Source organism: Zeugodacus cucurbitae, chromosome 6, assembly GCF_028554725.1.
Source record: "Zeugodacus cucurbitae isolate PBARC_wt_2022May chromosome 6, idZeuCucr1.2, whole genome shotgun sequence".
Taxonomy (NCBI): domain Eukaryota; kingdom Metazoa; phylum Arthropoda; class Insecta; order Diptera; family Tephritidae; genus Zeugodacus; species Zeugodacus cucurbitae.
The window spans coordinates 49,615,021-49,637,020 of NC_071671.1; the positions used below are offsets into that span (position 1 = coordinate 49,615,021).

Sequence of the window (22,000 nt, forward strand, 5' to 3'; positions counted from 1 at the left end):
TCAGCAGCGATAGCATATCAGCTGAGTTATAGTAGTGTAGTTGTAGTAGATGCGTTGCGCGTGGACCAACAACCGGACTTGGCTTGTGATGGTTTCTTCGAATTTCGTTTTCATCTTTCATCTTTCTTTGCCTTCTTGTAGCCTTAAATGGTGCATTCTCTCCTTCTTGAGTCTTTTAATTGCGCGGAGTCACACAAAAAATAGTTTTAAATCTGTAATAGCAATGTATAAATAGATATTGGCGTAATTATTGATAGCTTGACGAGTATTATTATCTCTTCAGTCAAACGATGTTGAGTGAGAGCATGTTCTCCACCTAGAGCTCAACGAGCTTGCCTTACATAGGCAAATGACGCTTATTTCATATTCTCTATTAAAATAGTTAAACCGACGTCATATCACTATCATTAAACTCAGTTAGTAAGGTTCAGTATTTTCATCAGTTACTATTTTTGGTGGTCATGTAGTAGAGCAATTAAAGTAAAATGGAGCACCGTATCTCCCAGGAACTAAGATAGTCTATTCCGTATCAAATTTTACTCAGCGTCTTTCCCATTATTTAAGCGCTTACCTCATACAGCTCGTATTGGACTACTATTAGATTTGGCTTAAGATTTTGAAACTAATCTAATCTTTAACCAGGAATTAATTATCATATGGATATTGGAGCCAAGTTTTAATATTTACAATTTTAATAGAAGTTCTACCTATTTTACATCGCTATAGACAACTTAGATCCTAGTAAAAGTATCGAAACATAACTTGAAATATAGTGTTATCCTTATATGAGACAATTTGTCTTCCAATAAATATTAACATCGTTATCTTACCCTATGATGAACTGGGCAACTCACGCAGGCTTGGGGTTGAATGCGGAGAAAACTGACTTGCTTGTTTTTACGAGGAAGTACAAAATTCCCTCATGGAGACACCCCTCGCTAAATGGGATAGAACTCCCTCTCAAGGACCGTACCAAGTACCTGGGGGTAGTCTTGGACAGTAAACTGCTGTGGAAGTACAATGTAGAGGAGAGAGTAAGAAATGCCAGCAATGCTTTATATGCGTGCAGGCAAATGCTGGGTACTACCTGGGGGCTTTCTCCCTCTCTTATGCACTGGTGCTACACAGCAGTGGTTAGACCGATTATGCTCTACGGTGCTCTAGTGTGGTGGACAGGCGCATGGAAATCAACGTATCGAAAGCCAGTGGAAAGAGTTCAGCGGCTTGCGGCTATTTGCATAACGGGAGCACTAGGAACCACCCCAACGGCGGATCTTGAAATAATACTAAACCTGCCGCCTATAGATATCTTCGCTGAAAACAGCGCGGCAAAATCGGCGGGGCGCCTTATGGCAGCTGGAGAATTTAAGTATAGAACCTTTGGGCATAGCTCAGTAGGTAATGGCAGTTTGGCGGACACCGACTACCTGACCCCATTTCAAATGGGAAAGAAGGTTCAAAGTGAACCTAGAAAGAGATAGCTGGCGTAAGGGCATAGCACCTGCACGCAGCAATTTAAACATATTTACGGATGGCTCGAAAATGGAGCACGGAGTAGGCGCGGGGATATACTGCCCGGAGTTAGGTATAAGGCAACCATTCAAACTACCGGACCGCTGCAGTATATTTCAAGCGGAGGTGTTTGCAATTTGAAAAGCCGCTGAGCTATCCTTAAGCGCATCAACAGGATATTCTAAAGTAAACATATACGTAGAGAGTCAGGCGGCAATCAAGGCAATATCATCCTTCAGCATATCGGCCAAAAGTGTCTTAAGTGGTAGGACAGCAGTGGATGATGTCGCCAGAAATAGGCGACTTCAATTCTACAGGGTGCCAGGCCACAAGGGCATAGAAGGTAACGAGATAGTGGACGAGATTGCCAAACGAGGCGTAAAACTGTCATCCGAAAATATGATGAACGTTGATAGACCTATACACTGTCTAAAGATAGAAGCAAATGTAGGAATATGATCGGTATACTCACTGGTCACTGTCTTGTGGCGGCGCACGCCTACAAGATGGGGCTGATAGATCGTGAAGGCTGCAGGAAATGTCAAGAGCAAGGCACCAGAGAAACAATGGAGCACCTCTTCTGTGAATGTCCTGCATTATCAAGACAACGGCTTCAGCATTTGGGGGCTGCACAGTACGTTAATCTGGAAGAGATTTCGTTGGTAAAGCCACAAAGCCTTTTGAAATTCGCAACAAGCGCTGGCATCCTAAAGGATGACTACTCCTCATTAACCAAGTGACGGCACTCCATCTGGTTTCACAAAGGACCAAAACTGGTCTATGTGTGGCGTTGTAGCCTGCCAGAGTAACCTAACCTAACCTACCCTATGATGAACATTTGTTTCTTTTTATAGTATACTACTACATATATGGTTTTGTATGACCATTTTCAGATGAAAGACAAGTAACTAATATATGTTTTCATGGTTTCGTTCGAAGAAGTAGGTGTCGCTACGGTCGGGATATTTAGAAAGACCTATTTAACTCTTTCTTAAATTGGAAATGAAATCTTTACATGGGTGAAGTCTTTTAATTTATTATAGGTCTCCTATTCTTCGTTTTCAGTTTCTTTGTGCTAATTTTGGATTGTGTTGATATTTCTATTGAAACTCTGTTTTAGACTTGTTATCTAAAGAAGTGGGTTATAAAATTATGAAAACCATTAGGTCTTCATAAATGTATTCAGATCGAAGACCGGGAACGAAGTAAAAGCAAATCTGTTCCTATGACAGTCGTTTATAACTGGCGCCAGATTTTTGTAACTGGCTAAAAACACTGATTCACTTATGGGTCAAAAACCATATCTCAGAAGCTACTCGACCGATTTCATGAAATTCGGTACACAATATGTTCTTGACAACCGAATGACACGTATGGAAAATGCGTGAAATCGGTTCACACTCACGCTTACTTCCCATATAACTCAATTTTGAATTTCATCTGATTCCTTCACTTTATAATATATACATAAGGAACCAATGAAGATAGCGAAGTAAAACTTTACACAAATACTGTATTTGAGCTGTGGCATCACTTGTGGAAAAATTGTCGAAATCGGACAATAACTTTTCAAGGCCCCGTATATCGAACATGAAGAACTCAGTGGCTAAGGGTAATTTTTCACCGAAAGTATCTGTAAATCTCTCCGATATTTAAATTTAATTCAGAGGGAATCTTTTTCTTTCAATAGTGTGTCTCTGTACCAAAAATAGTTAAAATGTACGTTGGTGGTGAAAATGAGTGAAATCGGTTCAGGAATTACCTCAGCCTATAGACTATATATGGTGATTTTCGTCATTCTTTTGGACTTTTTGCCGAATATATGGTTCAAATTGTTTGTTATCTTAATAAAAATATAGCAATAAATTGCGATAGTATAAAATGTTCAGTTGCACTCGAACTTAGTATTTCCTTACTTGTTTTTTTTATTTTGCAAATATGTATATTACTTTAGTTTGCATATATTTTTTTTTATTTTTTTTTTAAGTTTTTAGGACATTAATCGTTTTGAAATAATTGTTTATTTTTTCCATTTTCAAAATTAAATTTTATTATAATATTTTTTATATATTTTAATAAATTTGTATAATCATTTAATCTATGTATACTTATTTTTATAATTCTGTAAAATTTATATAATTTTTGATATTTCTATATTTTTTTTCTTTTATATATTTTATATCTGTCTATTTTTTCTCTAAGCCATTCAATATTTTTAAATTGTATAATTTAAGGCTGATTTTTGGGTATTAAATTTTTGTTTTAATATTTGTTTTATTTTTGTGTGTCTCTTTAAAGAATCATTAAAAAACATTAAGCTTAATACCATTTAATATGAAAAGATTAATATTAATTTCTAAAAAATTTGAAGTATTTATAAAATGTTTATTCATTAATCTAAAATTCCAAATTGCCAACAACCAATTAATCTTATCGATTCCATCTAAATTTATGTAGCTTTGACAAATTAAAGTTGTATTTAATAATGAGGCATAAATTCAGCAAGGGTTGTCAGTTTGCTTTAGACAAGCGTTTAATCATCAAACACAGTTTAACATAGCAACACAGCACAGCTTAAATGAGCGACAGATTAGCATATGCAAGCGCATAGAAACAGTGCCACACATGCGCATAAATACAAACATACACATAGATTTATATATACATATGTGCATATATTTATATGTATGTTGGCTGCATAAACCACTTATCAAATGCAAAATGCAAAATGCAAACTGCCTTATCTCGATCAATATCGCGCCGGGGAGTAATAACACCCTAACTAACTACTACAAGTTTGTTGTTTTTGTTTTTGCTTTTTTTTTGCAAATAAATTTACAAACTTGATTAATTTAGACATTTGAAACGGCAGGTCTGCATTTGTATGTATGTATGTGTGTGTGTGTGTGTGTGTTTGTGTAATTCTATTACAACAATTTTAGAATGGTCACACTGTTTGCACTTGTTTTTGTAATGCAAGATTAAATAAAAAATCGAAAATAATTCTTGTGCTGTATAAATTAAACGCTACAACGCGGCCTTTGGCTGCAGCAAAAATACATGTATTTTGTTGTTATTGTTATTGTTGTTGTTGTTTCTTGTGATTATTTGCGACCGTTTACGGCGCATGCGCACCCAACCCAACCCAGCGTGGCAATGTGACTTTTTAAATTATGCAGCAATTTGTGTGCAAAAGGCTGCTGCAGCAACAACAGCAAGTAGAACAACAACAACAAAATGTAACATGCATATTATAACGTTTAATATATTTAATCATAACAATAATAATAATAATATTTTATGAATTCGCATGTGTGTGGATATGTTTGTGTGGCTTAATCAAACTCTTAGCGTTTTAATCCGGTTAAGCGCGCCGCTCGCTTGTTCGCATAATATGCAAATGAAGTGACCAACCACTCAGGGCCGTGCCGGGCCGGTCTGCGCCGAGAATGCCACAATTAAACGCTCCAAATAGGCGAGTGTGTGTGGTGCTTTGTAAACGGTTATTTGTGAATACCGTAATTGCAAGAATGCAACTACAGTCAAACACACACACACACATATATATACATACAAACACTTATACATATAAGTTTAATTTATATATATATATATTTTGTGTGTGTGTGTATGTGTGTGTTTAGTCAAGGACGTTGTTGTTAAGGTTTAAACAAATTAAGTCAAGCATGCACTCGCGTTCTTTAATGGCATAATTAGTGTGGTATTTTGTTTTCTTTTTGTTGCTTTTTGTTCTTAAGGTATTTTAACGAAATATTTGTTTGTTGTTGTTGTTTTTAATTATTTTAATTTTTTAAATAAATTTCAATTTTTTTTTTGTTATTTTCTTTACATATGTATATTGGTTAATGGTTTTTTTGATCTTAATGCATTCAAACGAAATATTTGTTTCTAGTTGTTTTAAACATATTTGTAATTTCTTAAAAAAACATATTGAAAAAAAAAATTAAAATCTAATTTTATTTTTAAGCATTAAAATATTTAAAGAATTTTTTTTTTAATATTTCTAATTTAAAAAATATATATAATTAGCAATTAAAAACATAATTAAATTTATTCAAAAATTTAACAATCGTAAAAATGCATTTCATTTAATTATTTAAAAATTATATATAATATAAATACAGAAAATGAAAATAATTTTTATTATTTAATATAAACTTTAAACTTTTAAAAAGTTATTATTATTTTTTTCAAAAATCAATTTCGATTAAAAAAGGTTTTCAAAACATTTTTTAAAAATATTTTCTAGAATTTCAAACCCTTTTTTAGATTATAGATTCAAACTATTTTCTCCAGAAGAGTTTAGTTATTGAAAATGTTTAATTATAATATTTTTCAAATAAAATTAGAAACAAGTAAGGGGGGGTTAGGCTAGCTTTTATACTCTCGCAATTTATTTATTTAATTTCATTATTATTATATAATACAAAATTTGACCATACATATGTATATGGTATAAAGTCCATTGAACGTTGGATGCACCGAGGTCCTCATGTACGATATATAGGGGCATGGAAAGCCTATGGTTCGATTTCGACGATTTTTAGAAAGGGCTGTCACCTATAAATGCAGTATTTATATATGCAGTATTCCGATATCTTCACTAAAAAAAGTTTTGTATACCAATTTGGGTGGAGTCTTTCTGTCCAACGTCAATTTTCCAGATCATCAAGAAACGATTTGCACTTAACCAAAAGCTTTTACGTACAAAAATGGTTACATATGGAAATAGAATTTATTTTCTCACAATTACTTTAATTTTTGAAAATTTTGACTATAGTTTTGAAAAAGTAAATGTGAAAAAAAATCTAAAATAATATTTTCTATAAGAAACCAAATTTAATTCAATTTTTAAAAGATTGAAAAATTTTTTAAAGCAAAATAAAAAAATAATTTCTAAAAAAAGTTGTATTCAACAAAAATATTTTTTTTTTAAATTAATTTTTTTTATTAATTTCTATTTTTTCATTATTAATTTAAATATATTTAGAATCTGTCTAAAAAAACAATAAACAATTTTTAAATATTTTTCATCGAAAGTACTTTTTTTTAATTTACTTTATATATTTTAGTAATTATTTTGGCGATTTTATATTTTTTCTATATCTACCAATTCTCAAAATCAAAGTAAATTTTGCGACAAAATCATTCCACAACCAATATTCAAGCTATACTCCCTTCACAAAAAGTTTTTACTTTGTAAACACAATTTTTTCCTTCAATTTATTCTGAACTTTCAAAATTCATTTTCGTCTAACAAAAATGATTTTTTCTAAAATTAGTAGCAAAGTTTCAAATTTTCTGTATACATATTTCCCTATTGCACATAAACGTACGTTTGAAAAGTCCGCTATGTCCGGTAATAAGAACGAGGAGGCGACCATGCATTGTGCCGACATCGCGGAGAAACAGAAATCCAGGGCCACAAATCCGTTCTTCGTCTTCCTGCACGAGTTCCGGCAGAACCTAATGAAACGTGGCGCCTACAAGCACATGTCAGCGAAGGAGATTGCCTGCGCGGCCGGCGAACGCTGGCGTCAAATGTCGTCCGACGAGAAACTCAACTATGTGGTGTGGGCGCGCAAGAACCAACAGCAATTGGACCCACGTTTGCGCGTATCGCCGGGCAAGGCGCAACGTGAAGTGCACGGCAACCGTAGTGAGAGCAAGTCCTTGCGCCGTCGCGGATCTCGTCGGTCGAAAAAGGTCACCTTGCAGAAGCGTCGTCCGAGCTATATAAAATGAATGCGACGTAGATTGTCGTACATCCCACGGTTGGAGGAATAGTTGCCATACACCTTTGATGGGAAGTGAAATTTTTCTTGTGACGTATACTCATTCTCTGTCTTGTTTATTTTGTGTATTCTTAAATTCTCTTTCAAGAATGTGACAGTAAAAATATTTTATAACCGCTTTACTTTAAGATGTTGTTTTGAAGTGACACGATGTGGCAACCTTGTTAGTGAAGTTCTGAACTGAAATAGATCAACTAGTCCATAAAATAAAAATCTTTATGGAGGTCCCCCTAGAGAGGGAATATTTCTCTTTCCTTCATTCTGAGTACAAATTGTAGTTATCTTGAGATAGATTTGTGTTGGTTTCTTCAGATTTTGTTTATATTGACCATAAACTGGCATCAAACTTGGGTTCGGAAACCCTGTAGTAGGGAGCGATAGAGCTGCAATTGAGATTATTTGTTCTTATTCATGTATCTATCGACAAGTTTTAAGTTAAGCAAATTTGTATAAAAGCTGAGTCCATATTATACTTGTCATAGTATCTCATTTTTAGATATTTAAAGTGAGTAAAATTTTAGTTACATTTCGTACATCTGCTTACTTCCACTAATGAAGACTTTTCATTAGAGTAACTCTGGATGGAAATCATGACTATTACCTATATGGAAATATTTATTTTATTGGTTGGTACGTGTATATATTAAGCAAGTGAGTTGAAATTTCATATTTCTCTTCATTTTCATATATGCCTCGGTGAATTGTAAAGAGAGCAACATCGGGTACAAATTAAGTCCATCTGGTCTACAAATTTTTACTGTCTTGTATGTTTCGAAAGTCCAAATATTAATCTACAGCGCTGAAAATTAGTATACATAATTCTTTCCACAAATGCCTCGACCAATTTCAAAATTACCCTTATTCGATGAAAACTACGTGCATCTCCCATATAAAATTGTAATTTTTACGGAGTCAACATACTTTGAAATCATATTACAGCGCTGAAATTTGGTATTTATGTTTATTATTATATTTGTCTCGACGAATTTCAAAATAAGCCACATTCGATGAAAACTAGTTCAACATCTCATATAACGGCTTATTTTTTATAGGCTTAAAATATTCATAAATTAAGCTAGTGCGCTGAAATTTGGTATATTTGCTTGTTTTGATAAATAACTCGAGGAGATTTTAACTGATTAATAACAGATGACAATGAGTGCTTATTACAATTTAACGGTTTCTTTGTTTTCTATACAGAGATATTTGATTACCAAGTTATGGTGTTTTTTAAATAAGTTTTCCTCACAAATAGCTCGACTAGTTACGAAATGAACCACATTATTTGAATAATTACTCATATATCGGGTAACATATACTCACCACAAAAGGGCACATAAACTATTATTTGCACTTATAAGTAATTATAGTTATTATTATTTAACTAACTAACTAATGTGCATTAGTCACTCTAAATCCGATAAATGATATTTTTGGAAAATTAGCTATAACAACAACAACAACTTAAGGAAAACCCAAACAAACAATGTATTTACGAGTTTTGGGGAATGTCGGCGCTTTGTTTCTTAATTGCAAATGAAATTTATCATTAACACGACGGTACATCAGCCAGAAGAAACCGAAAATATAAATTACACAATAGCAACAAAAACAACAGCAATAGTAGTAAACATGATATTCATACAATCTTTTAAATCTCATTAAGTTGGCAGAATATTTTCGATTTCGATATATGAAAAATTTTAATACCGAAAAATTCCAACAATTAAACCGTGACTTTAAAGCATGTTTACAGCTTGAAAAAATACAGCAACCACAATAGCAAGAACAACAACAACAAAATCTACAAGTCAAAAAGCAAGTAGATTTTCTACAAAGCCACTTTATGCAGCTATATTTGTATGTATGTAAGTACATATGTATGTGCGGCCAAGAGACAGACTCAGCAGACAACAACAACATGAATAAAAACAACAAATACAAAAACAACATATCGTTTAAAATGCGGCAAAAATAGATTTACAAAACCAAAAACACCAGCAACAACAACTTGGAAAAATAAAATAAATCAGTACAACAACAACCACACGGCATGCCAACAAAAAAGACCTTGCTTTCGATTTCAGTCCATAAAACGCTCAATCGCCATATTATTGCCATTTTATGGACGTAAGCAAAGAAGACGGAATAAAAAACGTAGTCAAAGAAAAAGAGGAGGAAGAAGTAGGAGCAGTAAAAGAAGTACATGGCAAAAACAACAAAGGTGCTAAAGACGAAAAAATATTATATTAATAAATTAATGTTACTACAACTACAACAACGCTAACTTAAATACAACAACAACAATACTGCGCATGCGCAGAAGTCTTGCTTGGACTTAAGTACGCAAAAGAATAATAATAACAACAACAAAAATAAAAACAACAATAGTAATACTAGATACTACAACAATAATAACAACAATAACAAAAAAATTAAATATAATACAAAACTACAACAAAATGAAGAATAGACAAGTTAGGAAGGGCTAAGTTCGGGTGTAACCGAACATTTTATACTCTCGCAATTTATTTATTTAACTTTATTTATATTATATAATTCACAATTTGACCCATATATTCGATATATACAATGTATAAAGTCTATTGAAAGGTGGAAACCATAATATTAGGTTAGAAGCACCAAGGACCTCGTGTTCGATATATGGGGCCTTAGAAACCTATGTTCCGATTTCGGCGATTTTTAGAATGGAGCTGCCACACTATTAACATAGTATTTGTGCAAAGTTCTGCACCGATATCTTCACTAGTGCTTACTTTATATATTGTAAAGTAAACGATTCAGATCGTCTTCAAAGTTCTGGTATATAGGAAGTAGGCGTGGTTGTGAAGCGATTTCGCAACATATCATTGGAATGTAAGGAAACAATTACAAACCAAGTTTCATTGAAATCGGTCGAGTAGTTCCTGAGATATGGTTTTTGACCCAAAAGTGGGCGACGCCACGCCCATTTTTATACTCTCGCAACCTGTTGCACAGAGTATAATAGTTTTGTTCACCTAACGGTTGTTTGTGTCACCAAGAAATATAAGAGTTAGATATGGGGTTATATATACATAAATGATCAGGATGACGAGTAGATTTGAAATCCGGATGTCTGTCCGTCCGTCTGTCCGTCTGTCCGTCTGTCCGTGTAAGCGATAACTTGAGTAAAAATTAAGATATCTTAATGAAACTTGGAACACATGTTCCTTGGCACCCTGAGGAGGTTGCTTTCGAAAATGGGCAAAATCGGTCCACTGCCACGCCCACAAAATGGAGGAAACCGAAAACCTATACAGTGTCATAACTAAGCCATAAATAAAGTTATGAAAATGAAATTTGGAACATAGGATCCCATTAGGGAGGGGCACATTTGGATGTAATTTTTTCGAAAAAGTAGGCGTGACCCCACCCCCAAATATGTTTTTTGTATATAACTCGCAAACCAATAAAGCTATATACACCTATAACACCGCTTATTTTAGCCATTTCCCTATATAGTCCAAAAATGAAAGAAATCGGATAATAACCACGCCCACCTCCCATACAAAGGTTAGGTTGAAAATTACTAAAAGTGCGTTAACTCACTAACCAAAAACGTCAGAAACACCAAGTTTTACATAAAAAATGGCAGAAGGAAGCTGCACTGAGATTTTTCTACAAAATGGAAAATGGGCGTGGCGTCGCCCACTTATGGGTCAAAAACCATATCTCAGGAACTACTAGACAGATTTCAATGAAATTCGGTATATAATATTTTCTTGACACCCTGATGACACGTGTGAAAAATGGACGAAATTGGTTCACAACCACGACAACTTCCCATATAACTCATTTTTGAATTTCATCTTATTCCTTCACTTTATAATATATACATTAGGAACCAATGAAGATAGCGAAATAAAACTTTACACAAACACTGTATATGATCTGTTGCATCACTCGTGAAAAATTGTCAAAATCGAACCATGACTTTTCAAGGCCCCTGATATCGAACATGAAGAACTCAGTGCCTAAGGGTAATTTTTCCCCGGAAATATACTTAGGTAAATCCCTCAGATATTTTAATGTAATTCATTCCCTCTGAATTTTTTTCTTATAACAGTTTCTCTCTGTACCTGAAATGGTAAAAATCGGGTCATAACTTCCCTCAGATCCCATATATCTAATTATAAGTAATATTAAATTAAGTGATCGTATAGTCTTCGATACATTGTATCTTGGTGGTGAAAACGAGTGAAATCGGTTTGGGATTCGTTATTCTATTGAACTTTAGACCCAATATATGGGTCGAATTGTGTTATCTTTATAAAATTACATCAATAAATTGCGAGAGTATAAAATGTTCGGATACACCCGAACTTAGCCCTTCCTTACTTGTTCATTTTGTAAAGAAACTGAGTGCAGCTTCCATCTGCCATTTCTTATGTGAAATTTAGTATTTCTGACGTTTTTCGTTAGAGAGTTAACCCACTTTTAGTAGTTTTCAACCTAACCTTTGTATGGGCGTGGTTATAATCAGATTTCTTTCATTTTTTTGGACTGTATTAAGAAGTGGCTAAACAAAACGACTGCAGAAACTTTGGTTTATATAGCTTTATTGGTTTCTGAGATATGTACAAAAAGCCTATTTGGGGGAGGGGCCACGCCCACCTCCCCAAAAAAATTAAATCCAAATATGCCCCTTCATAGTGCGATCCTTCATACCAAATTTTATATCCATAGCTTTATTTATGGCTTAGTTAGGGCACTTTATGTGCTTTCGGTTTTCGCCATTTTGTGGGCGTGGCAGTGGTCCGAATCCGATGCCCAGAAATAAGTGTGCCAAGTTTCATCAAGATATCTTAATTTTTACTCAAGTTACAGCTTGCACAGACGGACAGACAGACATTCGGATTTGAACTCCACTCCTCACCCTGATCACTTTGGTATATATAACCCTATATCTAACTCGTTTAGTTTTGGGTGTTACAAACAACCGTTATGTGAACAAAAGTATAATACTCTCTTTAGCAACTTTGTTGCGAGAGTATAAAAAAATAAAAGCAACAACAAAAATAATTTCAAAACCCACAACAACAAAAAATCTTTCAGAGTTGCTTTGACGGCAATTCATATAAAATCGTAAATAAAAATACATTTTTAACTCACTCATTTACATGCATGTGTGTGTCTTGTAGAAGCGAACAGAAGTGGAACAAAAATGGAAATATTAAATTGTCTTAAAGTCTTGTATCTAACGGATATCATCTACCATATGTACATAGAGAATTATATACCAAAAACCTCATTCATACATATATGTATACAGTACAGTACAATATATGTACAGAGCGACAAATAGACAGACAGTCAGACCAACGGATCGACAGTCTAGTAGATAAGAAGTCTGCAAGTCAAGCGCTGGTTCGAAGCAGTGCAATTGCGCAGACCACACCAAAGTGATATAGATACATATATATATATACAAATACATATATACTCCTTAATATACATATATACAAAGTATCTATGTATGTCTTAGCAAAAGCTTTGCGCTGCGCAGACACTTCTGAGCCACTTCTGGAAGGTGCTCTGCGCGCTGGCTGTCGATAAACAAGTACAATAACGCCGAAAGACTACATAGATTAATAACAACAAAATCAAAAACAACAAAAATTATAATAATAAAAACAATAATAACAGCAACAACAACCAGCAACACTTAAAAAAAATCGCAAATAACAGCAACAACAAAAAGTGCAACAACAATGAAAGCAGAACATTAAAAATGGAATTTACGTTCAATCGAACACAACACCACATATACTCTATAACAACAACAAACACACAAACATATATTCTTTAAAACCGGCATTCCGGTGTGCGGGCTTGTTCTATTGCTAAACTCGCCCGAGCGCTCCAATTGTAGGTTGGACGCGAAACGCGTTTCGATCACGCGTTGGTTATGCCAAACATGCTGCACTTTGTTGGTGTTGTTGTTGTTACTTCTTTTCTTGTTTTTTTAACTGAACACTTCATGTGCGCATGCGCACTTGCTTTTTTTTCAACATTTGCGTTTTTGGCTGCAAAAAAATTGGCGAAAAATATTTATAATCAAATGAAAGACATTTGGGCTCATACGTTTATATATATATATGTGTGTGTGTGAGTGTCTTTGCTAAAACGTATTAATTTCTTTACCACTTTATTTGGACTAAAGCGTCCATATTTTGTATTTGCATATTTCTTTTTTAGTTGCTGCTCTAAATACTTTCGGTTTCTGCGTCCATTTGCGATCGGATTGTCTGTTTTGACGTATTCTAATCATTATTGAATTAATTTTTGTGGCATTTTTAGTTTCACTTTCATTTGTGTTGTATTTTTTGATTTGTTAATCCTATTTTGCGAGTATTTTAATGATGAAATTCGTTTGTTCTGGCCTATTGTTGGTTATTGTGATGTTTTTCGTTATATTTTGAGGTTATGTTTAGAAAGTTAGGCTGGTTCATTATTCTGATGAAATTTCGCAGTATGAAGTTTAAATAATTTGAATACTATGAGCATCTGCGTAGATTGAGAAGCTCATGGTCTGGCGTTATATGTTGAATTAATGTTTATTTTCCAACTACTTGATTCCACCTCTTTCAATAGAGTTTTCAAACCATATATCAAACTATCTACGACCAAATTGATTAGTAACCTATTATGCATTCGACATTTTGTATGTACAGATTTTCAAATATTTAATTAATTAAAAAAAAATTGTAATCACGTATTTTTCAAACCTTTGAATTTCTGAACATTTTCTTCGACAAAATATCTTTTGCCCTCCTTTTGGGCTCCTTTAAAAAATTAAATATTATTTATATATTTTTTTAAAGTACGATTCTTACTTATTTCTTGGTGAAAAAAATCGAAGAACTTTTGGAACGGGATAATTGTTTGGATATAGCTAAGTTTCACAATGAAGTCTAATGTTTTTGTCACACTTATAAATCTTGTTCAATATTAGACATTATATTTCTTCAGACAACCATTAAATATCTTGATACAAATCTACAAATTGGCGACTTGAACATCAAACTTTCTGCAGACTTCTTAATCTGACTAAGGAACGAGTATATAGCAATTCAGTGATATGGTTATAAATATTTTAACACGAACAGGCAATCTAAAACCTTTGGTTCTTTTGCAAATATATTATGCTCCGTTTTTGGTATATTTATCGATCCGATGTGGTTGCTTCCCACAAGCAACAAATGTGCCGTTAGCTCGAAACAAAAACGCACGGCTTCCAACTCACTGTTGACAGTCATACCTTTCTACATAATTTCGTCTATATGGGAACCAGCATTAACACCAATAACAATGACAACCTAGAAATCCAACGCAGAATCAATTTTGCTAACAGTTGCTATTTTGGGTAGGTTCTTCTCTCGAAGAACCAAAATAAAACTCTACAAGTTGCTCATTATTCCGCTACTGATGTATGGCGCAGAAGCGTGGACAATGCAAACATCCGATGAGACGACTCCAGGAGTTTGCGAGAGAAAGGGTTTGCGCAAGATTTATGGTTCTTTGAACATTGTCAAGGGTGAATACCGCGGACGATGGAACGATGAGCTGTACGAGTTATACGACGACATAGACATAGTTGAGCGAATAAAAAGACAGCGGCTGCGCTGTCTAGGTCGTTCTGTTCGAATGGATGTAAACAATCCAGCTTTGAACGTGTTCGACTCAGAAGCAGAGGAAGAGAAAGACCTCCAATCTGTTGGAAAGGCCGTTGGGAATCATTTTTCTTCACTCTGCGGTCTTTTGGGTCCTTCTTTCAGAAATCTGAAAAAAACTTGGGCTTTTAAGATCAATATTGAGTCAAAGTGTTTTGTTACTCAATATGGTATGTTTTTAGTCTTAGTTATCTTTTAAATAGGCAGAGATAAAATATTTTAAAAGTAATCTTAAATACCTCTGTGGGAAAAAAAAGTATTTCAGCTCCAAGAAAATCAAAATTATACGATTATTATATTGAATTTACATTCTATAAATGTTGATTATTAAAGACAAAGTGCAACAAATTATTTATAATTTATTTTAATATCTATTATGCATTAACAAAACCAGTTTAAGGGATATTACAAAGCATATGTAAATTTCAACATTGCAAATATTTATGTATAAAGTGACCATTGAGCAATAATTTTAACAAATAGCTGCTGTTCAATTATTATTTATAATCAATTATGTAAATTAATTACAAAATATGGTTGGTAATAAATAATCGTATGCAAAATTGCAAAATTAAAATAATGTATATAATTGTACATACATCTCATAAATATACATATATATTATGTAAAAGCTGTGGAAATATTCACTCATTTTGAACCAACAAATTGCAATTAACTATATTTACACTTACTTTTTGCTTACATATTATATATATCTATACAAACCAACACACGTAGTTTATATGGAAATGTAACACCTTCAGCACGATTTAGAAAACGAAATCGTGTAATTAAAGACATGAGCAGCATTTAAATTTGTTTTAAATTTCAATTTCGGTTCTAGCTGGATTGACAGTTCGACTGACAGCTCTGATTGCACCAGACTTCAACTCACTCAAGTCAATGATTGATATCAAAATGTCAAATTTTACCCCATGTGATGGATTAATTGTTTGAATTTCGTAAATGTTTGTAATAAAATAAAAAAGGTGAATAATTATTTACCGAATCCGAATCCGAACCCGATTATGTTAATTAAATTAATGGTTATATATGTTGAAGTGCTGGAAAATGGAAAAATTTGTGATATGCAGTCATATTTTGATACCCTGAACAAGGTATATTAAGCTTGTAACTTCCAGAAGGAAACGTCGGAGGCCCTATGTATGTTTTACTGTGTTGATTTAGCCATGCCCGTCTGTCTGTTCGTACGTCCGTCTGTCTATCTGTATATATATTTACGAACTAGTCCTTCAGTTTTTAAGATATTGTTTTGAAATTTTGCAGATGTTATTTTCTCTTCAAGAAGCTGCTCATTTGTCGGAGCTGTCGATATCGGACCACTATATCATATAGCTGTAATACAAACTGAACGATCGGAATCAAGGGCTTGTATGAAAAACTTCCGCATTAAATATGATATATTCTCTGTAATATGGTAATTTTAGTATAGTTTTTTAATTAAAAAAGTTAGCAACCCTTCATTTATACTCGTAAGAAACCCTATAAAAGATTAATATTCCTAAGCTCCATCCAAGAGCATTTAAGCTGTGGTCAATGTTTTCTTAATGACAAGTTGGTATTGTTTTTTCACACAATTGGCAACTCAATTGATAATTAAAATTAATAATAATTTAGAATAATAATTAAATAATAATAAATAATTAAAAAAATATTATTGTAAATTATTAAAATAGAAAATTATAATCTTCTCAGTTTTTTTTTTCAAAATTTTAATATGCATATTTGGCAACCCTATCTCGAAAAGTGAATCCAAAATATGAATCTTTAAGAACCATTTAAATTGCTATCAATATTTAGCTATAATAAATTGATCAATTTTCAGACAAATGGCAACTCAATTGATAATTAAGCGGAAAATACCATTTGGATTTGTTGAAAAAATAAATTTTCAGTACTCTCACAAGCTGTTTGTAGTTGAAAAACTCAGTTTTTAAGTTATTTTTCAAAAGTAATTGGCAACTCTATATCGAAAATAACTTCTAGATATGCGATCTTACCAATTTTCTTCCTGAAACCTATTTCATTGTTGTATATTTTTATTTTAGCTATTCGGTTTTTCTTTTTGTAAATTCTTTTGATTTTCATTCAATTTTTTAATTTTATTTGCAATTTGCAATTTCGCTGTCTAAGCATCGATCGCGTGATCTACCGTTTAAATTAGCTCACATTTTTTCTTTATGCCTCTCCGACATTCGAAAGTATCATAAAGAGTATACATATGTACCAGATGAATGAACACTGTTGCTCTCTCTCTAATAGTGGGTCTAATAGTCCGCTAATCTACTCTCATTTTCACTGGTAAAATTACAAAGCAAAGAAAAATAATATTAAAAATTAGACAAACTGTCTTGCTATTACAGAGAGCAACTGGTGCAATATGCACATATGAAGTAGCTTGATTTGAGGACGAGAGAGAGAGAGAGAGCGAGCAATATGAGTGTCTTCACTTTTCTGTTTAAACTTGAATCACTATATTTATTCATACAACTATGTATATACATATATACAATATACCTGATGTGCACTATATATTAAATTATATATATTTATGAGCTAAAATAGTTTGCGTCGCATCAACACTGCGCTGCTGAGTATGATTTATGGCTCGCTCTACTCACATAGTCAGTTAATCGGTCATTCAGTCACTCAGTTACTCACCCAATCAACACATTAAACACTTTCACACAGACAGAAATGTATTAGGTGATATTTGGCTTTTTAAATAGCGAAAGGGGTAGTTACGAGAGAGAGAAAAATTAATAAATATAAAAAAATATGAAATATATTTTTTTTCAAAATATAGTCTCCCGTAATTCGTAATCGACGGTAAAAACCAAATTCTGTTTGATCAATATATATCATAATCCCGAAAAATTTAACTAATAAAGCCTCAAATTGATCGATATGGTTGGAAGAATCTTGATTAAGGTTCTCCTAGATCTCATAATGAAAATGACTTAAGAATAATTTTATAGGTAATCTAACCTTTTATTACCCAACTGTATGGGTCGTTTGGACTCGTTTTGGTTCCAAAAAAAAAAAATCGAAATACATAGTTGAGTTCTTGTGTTTGATAACCCTCTAAGTGTTCTACCAAAGTATTCCTTAAAACATTTTCTGTGGGTTCTTATCAGCGGAAAAGTGAAAATCTGAAAGAATTAAGTATATATCTAGTTAATCATAGATAATATTGCTTTAATGAACGCCTGATTCACCTTCCTACAGTTTATTGTTATGCATTTCTAACCTCAAACTTTGCTGCGGTTTATGTAGTTCCTGTGGTATCTATTGTTTATATCCGGCTTCCAGTTAGATAAAATGTTTCGCGGCAAAATAAAAGTGATTATCTAATATATAACAGCACATAAAAGTAGATATTTCTATAAAAACCGCACATGATTATGCATATCAATGTTTAAATATGTACTTAAGTACATATAAACCACAACAATAACAACAAACAACTGTGCGCTCGGCGCTTGAAAAATGAAATAAATGAATTTTTGAACCGAACCGCCAGAGTCTACAAGCGATTGAGCATGCTAACCATGCCAGCGAATGCACGAATTGATAAAAACGAAAATGAAAAATAAAATAAATGTAAAATAAAAAAATAAAAATAAATTAAAAAAAAATAAATAAAATAAAAATTGTAAACCGCAAGAATTCTATAAAATTGAGTGGAACTGTATAGATTTTATTGCCAACTAACTTATTGCTTTTGTTGTTGTTGTTTTGAGCGTTTATTGCTTTTGTTGTTATTGTTACATTATAGCTTTAGCACCAGATTCGTTCGAAACAGGTGGGGAGACCGACATACATACACACATAGACACATAGAATCGCTCGTGCATCAACCAGTGGGAGGAAAGGGGGGTTAGTGCTGCTGTTGTTGGTGTTATACCGATTGGCTCGCTTTACCAGCATACCCGCTGTGAATGAGTGCAACTAACATTTGTATTTAAACATACACACATATACATATAATACTATATATGTACATATATAAGTTTGGGTAACTGTGCCGCTTAATGCCGCCCTGTGTAGTTGCTTTTGCTTTGTATTATGTATGTATGAATGACTTTGTGTGACGTAATTTTGCATTCACCCGAAATTGAGCGCTTTCAATTTTTGTTGTTGCTGTTGCAGTGGCTGGTTACTTGCGCTAGTATTGTTGTTATTGTTACTTTAAAGGTTTGCTGTAAGTAGTTCAACTTGCATACATATTTATGTAGCTTTTTACAACTATTACTCGTATTATTGTTGTTGTTGTGGTAGTGCATTACATCCACTATTGTTCGTGTTATTGCTTTTCACCTGTTGCTTTTATTAATTCTTCGTTTCTTTCTTTTATTTTACTTTTATTTCTCTATCGGCACTTTTACTTTTCTATTCTGCTTTTACTCTCACTCTCTTTGGTATTTAGGTGATAAGAGAGATACAGTTATGAGTTTGAACAAAAATATAATAATACTCACAATCTACAAACTGTAACTTAATTATCGATAAAGGTTATCGAAGACGAAGTTTTGCCATATCTTTCGACCTTTTGGTTCTTTGGACAATGTCAAACCCTCAAGAGAGAATAAAAGTTTTCTTGGTTTTATATAAGGGCGGAGATCGCTTAAAACCTCTAGAATCCTATATTTATTCGAATCAAATCAATTTGTAAAACCAACTCAAAGTGAATGGAGATGTACGTCCACACATTTGGTTCAACGTTTCCAAAACAGTCCAATTTTGATTTCTAGAAAGATTATCATGAGTAGTAGAATCGATAATTGTTGAGAGAACTATGAAAATCCAAATTGGGGATTACTTTCTAGATTTTCTGGAATAAATAATTTCGAGATACTACATAAATTTCGCCCCACAGAGCTCAGGGATTTCTGATTTGCATAGTTTGGCAATGTTATATATGCCACTGGTCCCACTAACTCGAGTTTATGATTTGGTTTTATGAACTGCCAAGTGATCTCATTGTGGTGTTTGAGAACAGTGAACTAAGCGGTCAAAATTTGTTCCTTCTCATACAAATTGTGTTTGGATTGAGTTAGGTGTTTATCGTTTTGTGTTTATGAAATATTGCGTTTGCTACCAAGTGGTGTTTAAGAAACTCTGAGTTTAATATACTATTTATTTCTTTACTTTTTATGTTTATTTTAGACATGAGGTCACGTCCTTTTGACAGTTAGTTTTTATATTTCTGTAAGTACCAAATTAATATTGTGTCCCACAAACTCGAGGTTAAGATTTCTTGTTTATGAAATGAGTTAATGTTTTTTGAACTCTCATTTTAATTTGCTATACTTTGTGTACTATAAAATTTTGTAATGGAATTGAGTGTGTTAAAAGACTGGACTAGAGCAGTTTCGTTATATTATTATAGTATTCTTATAAAATAGATCCTAGTTATTTTGAATAAGACATTGTCTAGGTTATGTTCTGTCAAGTTTTCCCGCTCTAGTATCAGCAAATAGATTTATGACAATATTTTTTTCTGTTTATATTTTCTATTTTTGCTTATTCCTAATCTAAATTTTAAACCATGAGTCCAAATTTAGTTGTTAATAACTAACAATAACTCATTAAACACGATATAAAAGAGGTATTTAAGCTGAGTTTAAAAAATTTCTTTGTGGTATGTTGTGTTTATCTGTAGTGTTTATGCTTCAGCATAAAGTAAGCTTAAGAGTTCTTGACATACAGCTTAATAAAATTTCTAATACTCACCACACCAAACATTTGGTGGTTTTTGAAATAAACTCTTTCTTAAATTTAATTTTTAATTGATTTGACTTAGAATCACAGGCTTTGGAGATGTCTATTCTAGATACTGGTACACAGAAAGTCTCTTCAAATGTTCTAATTTCCTATAATATTTTTATATAACGGGGTCTGAAACATCAAAAGTTGGTTGTGAAAGTGATACCTAAGATACATAACTTTCTTGGTACCTAAACCAAATTTCTAACCAAAATCTATGGTGAAAATTTTTCTCTGTGCATACTTTGTCTGCTTGCAATAAAACGAATAATACCCCACAATTCGAAAAAGATCAAGTGTTTCTGCCGCCAGCAAAACGACATAAATGTGCAGATTTCCCCGTTATTTTTTTCTTCGAGTACGCACGCATGTCGAAAAAGAAGCTAATTAAAAAATCCAAATTCAAGTGACTCGCCAATGGAAGAACTCGAAGAAGAAGAAGAGCAAGAAGAAGGCGGAGGAGGAGCTGGAGGTGGATAAGGTGAAAAAAGTGAAAAACAAAAGAGTGGCGTGTGTTGGAAACAAAGAAAAAGCGCAACATATGGTTACATTATGTGGCCCACGACGAGTGTGCACTTCGCACGACAAGCGTGTGTTTGTGTGTGTTCGTGTTGGTGCGTGCGACGGGGGCCGCCGCATTGTTCGTGCGACCGTGCAACGTATGCCACAATGCAACAATGCAGTTGCAAGACAATATAATAAAATCACATTGCATACGATGCAATTCGACAACAACAACACCAACAATATATAATAAAATATAGTAAGTATGGAGTGTAGAAAGCCCCAACAGCTTCTTGTTACTTGTCACTTGTGTGCTGTTGTTGTGTTGTCGTCATCGGCTGCTACTGCTGCTTCTTCTTCTTGTTCTGCTTGTTTCCACCACTTCGTGCCACAAACGAAGTGTGTTGCATGCGCTCTTATTAAAATAAGAACAACAACAGCAAACCAAAATACAATAAAATAAATTGTTTGAGTGCATTTTTGTAATTTAATTTTTATTTTTATTGTTGTTGTTGTTGTCAAGCATTTTCTTTTGTTTCAATCAAGTGCTATTGCTGTGCCTCAATACAATGTTAAGTATTAAAATAACAACAAGTTTAATGCCTAAAAACAAGTGTGGGGACAGTGGGCAGAGCTGGGGAATTTTTGAGTAAAAAACAATAA

General features: G+C 33.2%; 2 protein-coding genes across 3 annotated transcripts in view; both read left to right on the forward strand.

Annotated features, from left to right (window-relative positions):
- The window catches only part of LOC105217392 (terminal nucleotidyltransferase 5C), a 232,820-nt gene that overhangs the window by 84,830 nt on the left and 125,990 nt on the right, over window positions 1-22,000 (forward strand). The gene's annotated exons all lie outside the window — the stretch shown is intronic.
- Window positions 6,723-7,456, forward strand: LOC105218675 (uncharacterized). The gene has a single exon (XM_011194405.3). The coding sequence runs from the start codon at window positions 6,796-6,798 to the stop codon at window positions 7,276-7,278; it is 483 nt and encodes a 160-aa protein (XP_011192707.3). The 5' UTR covers window positions 6,723-6,795; the 3' UTR covers window positions 7,279-7,456.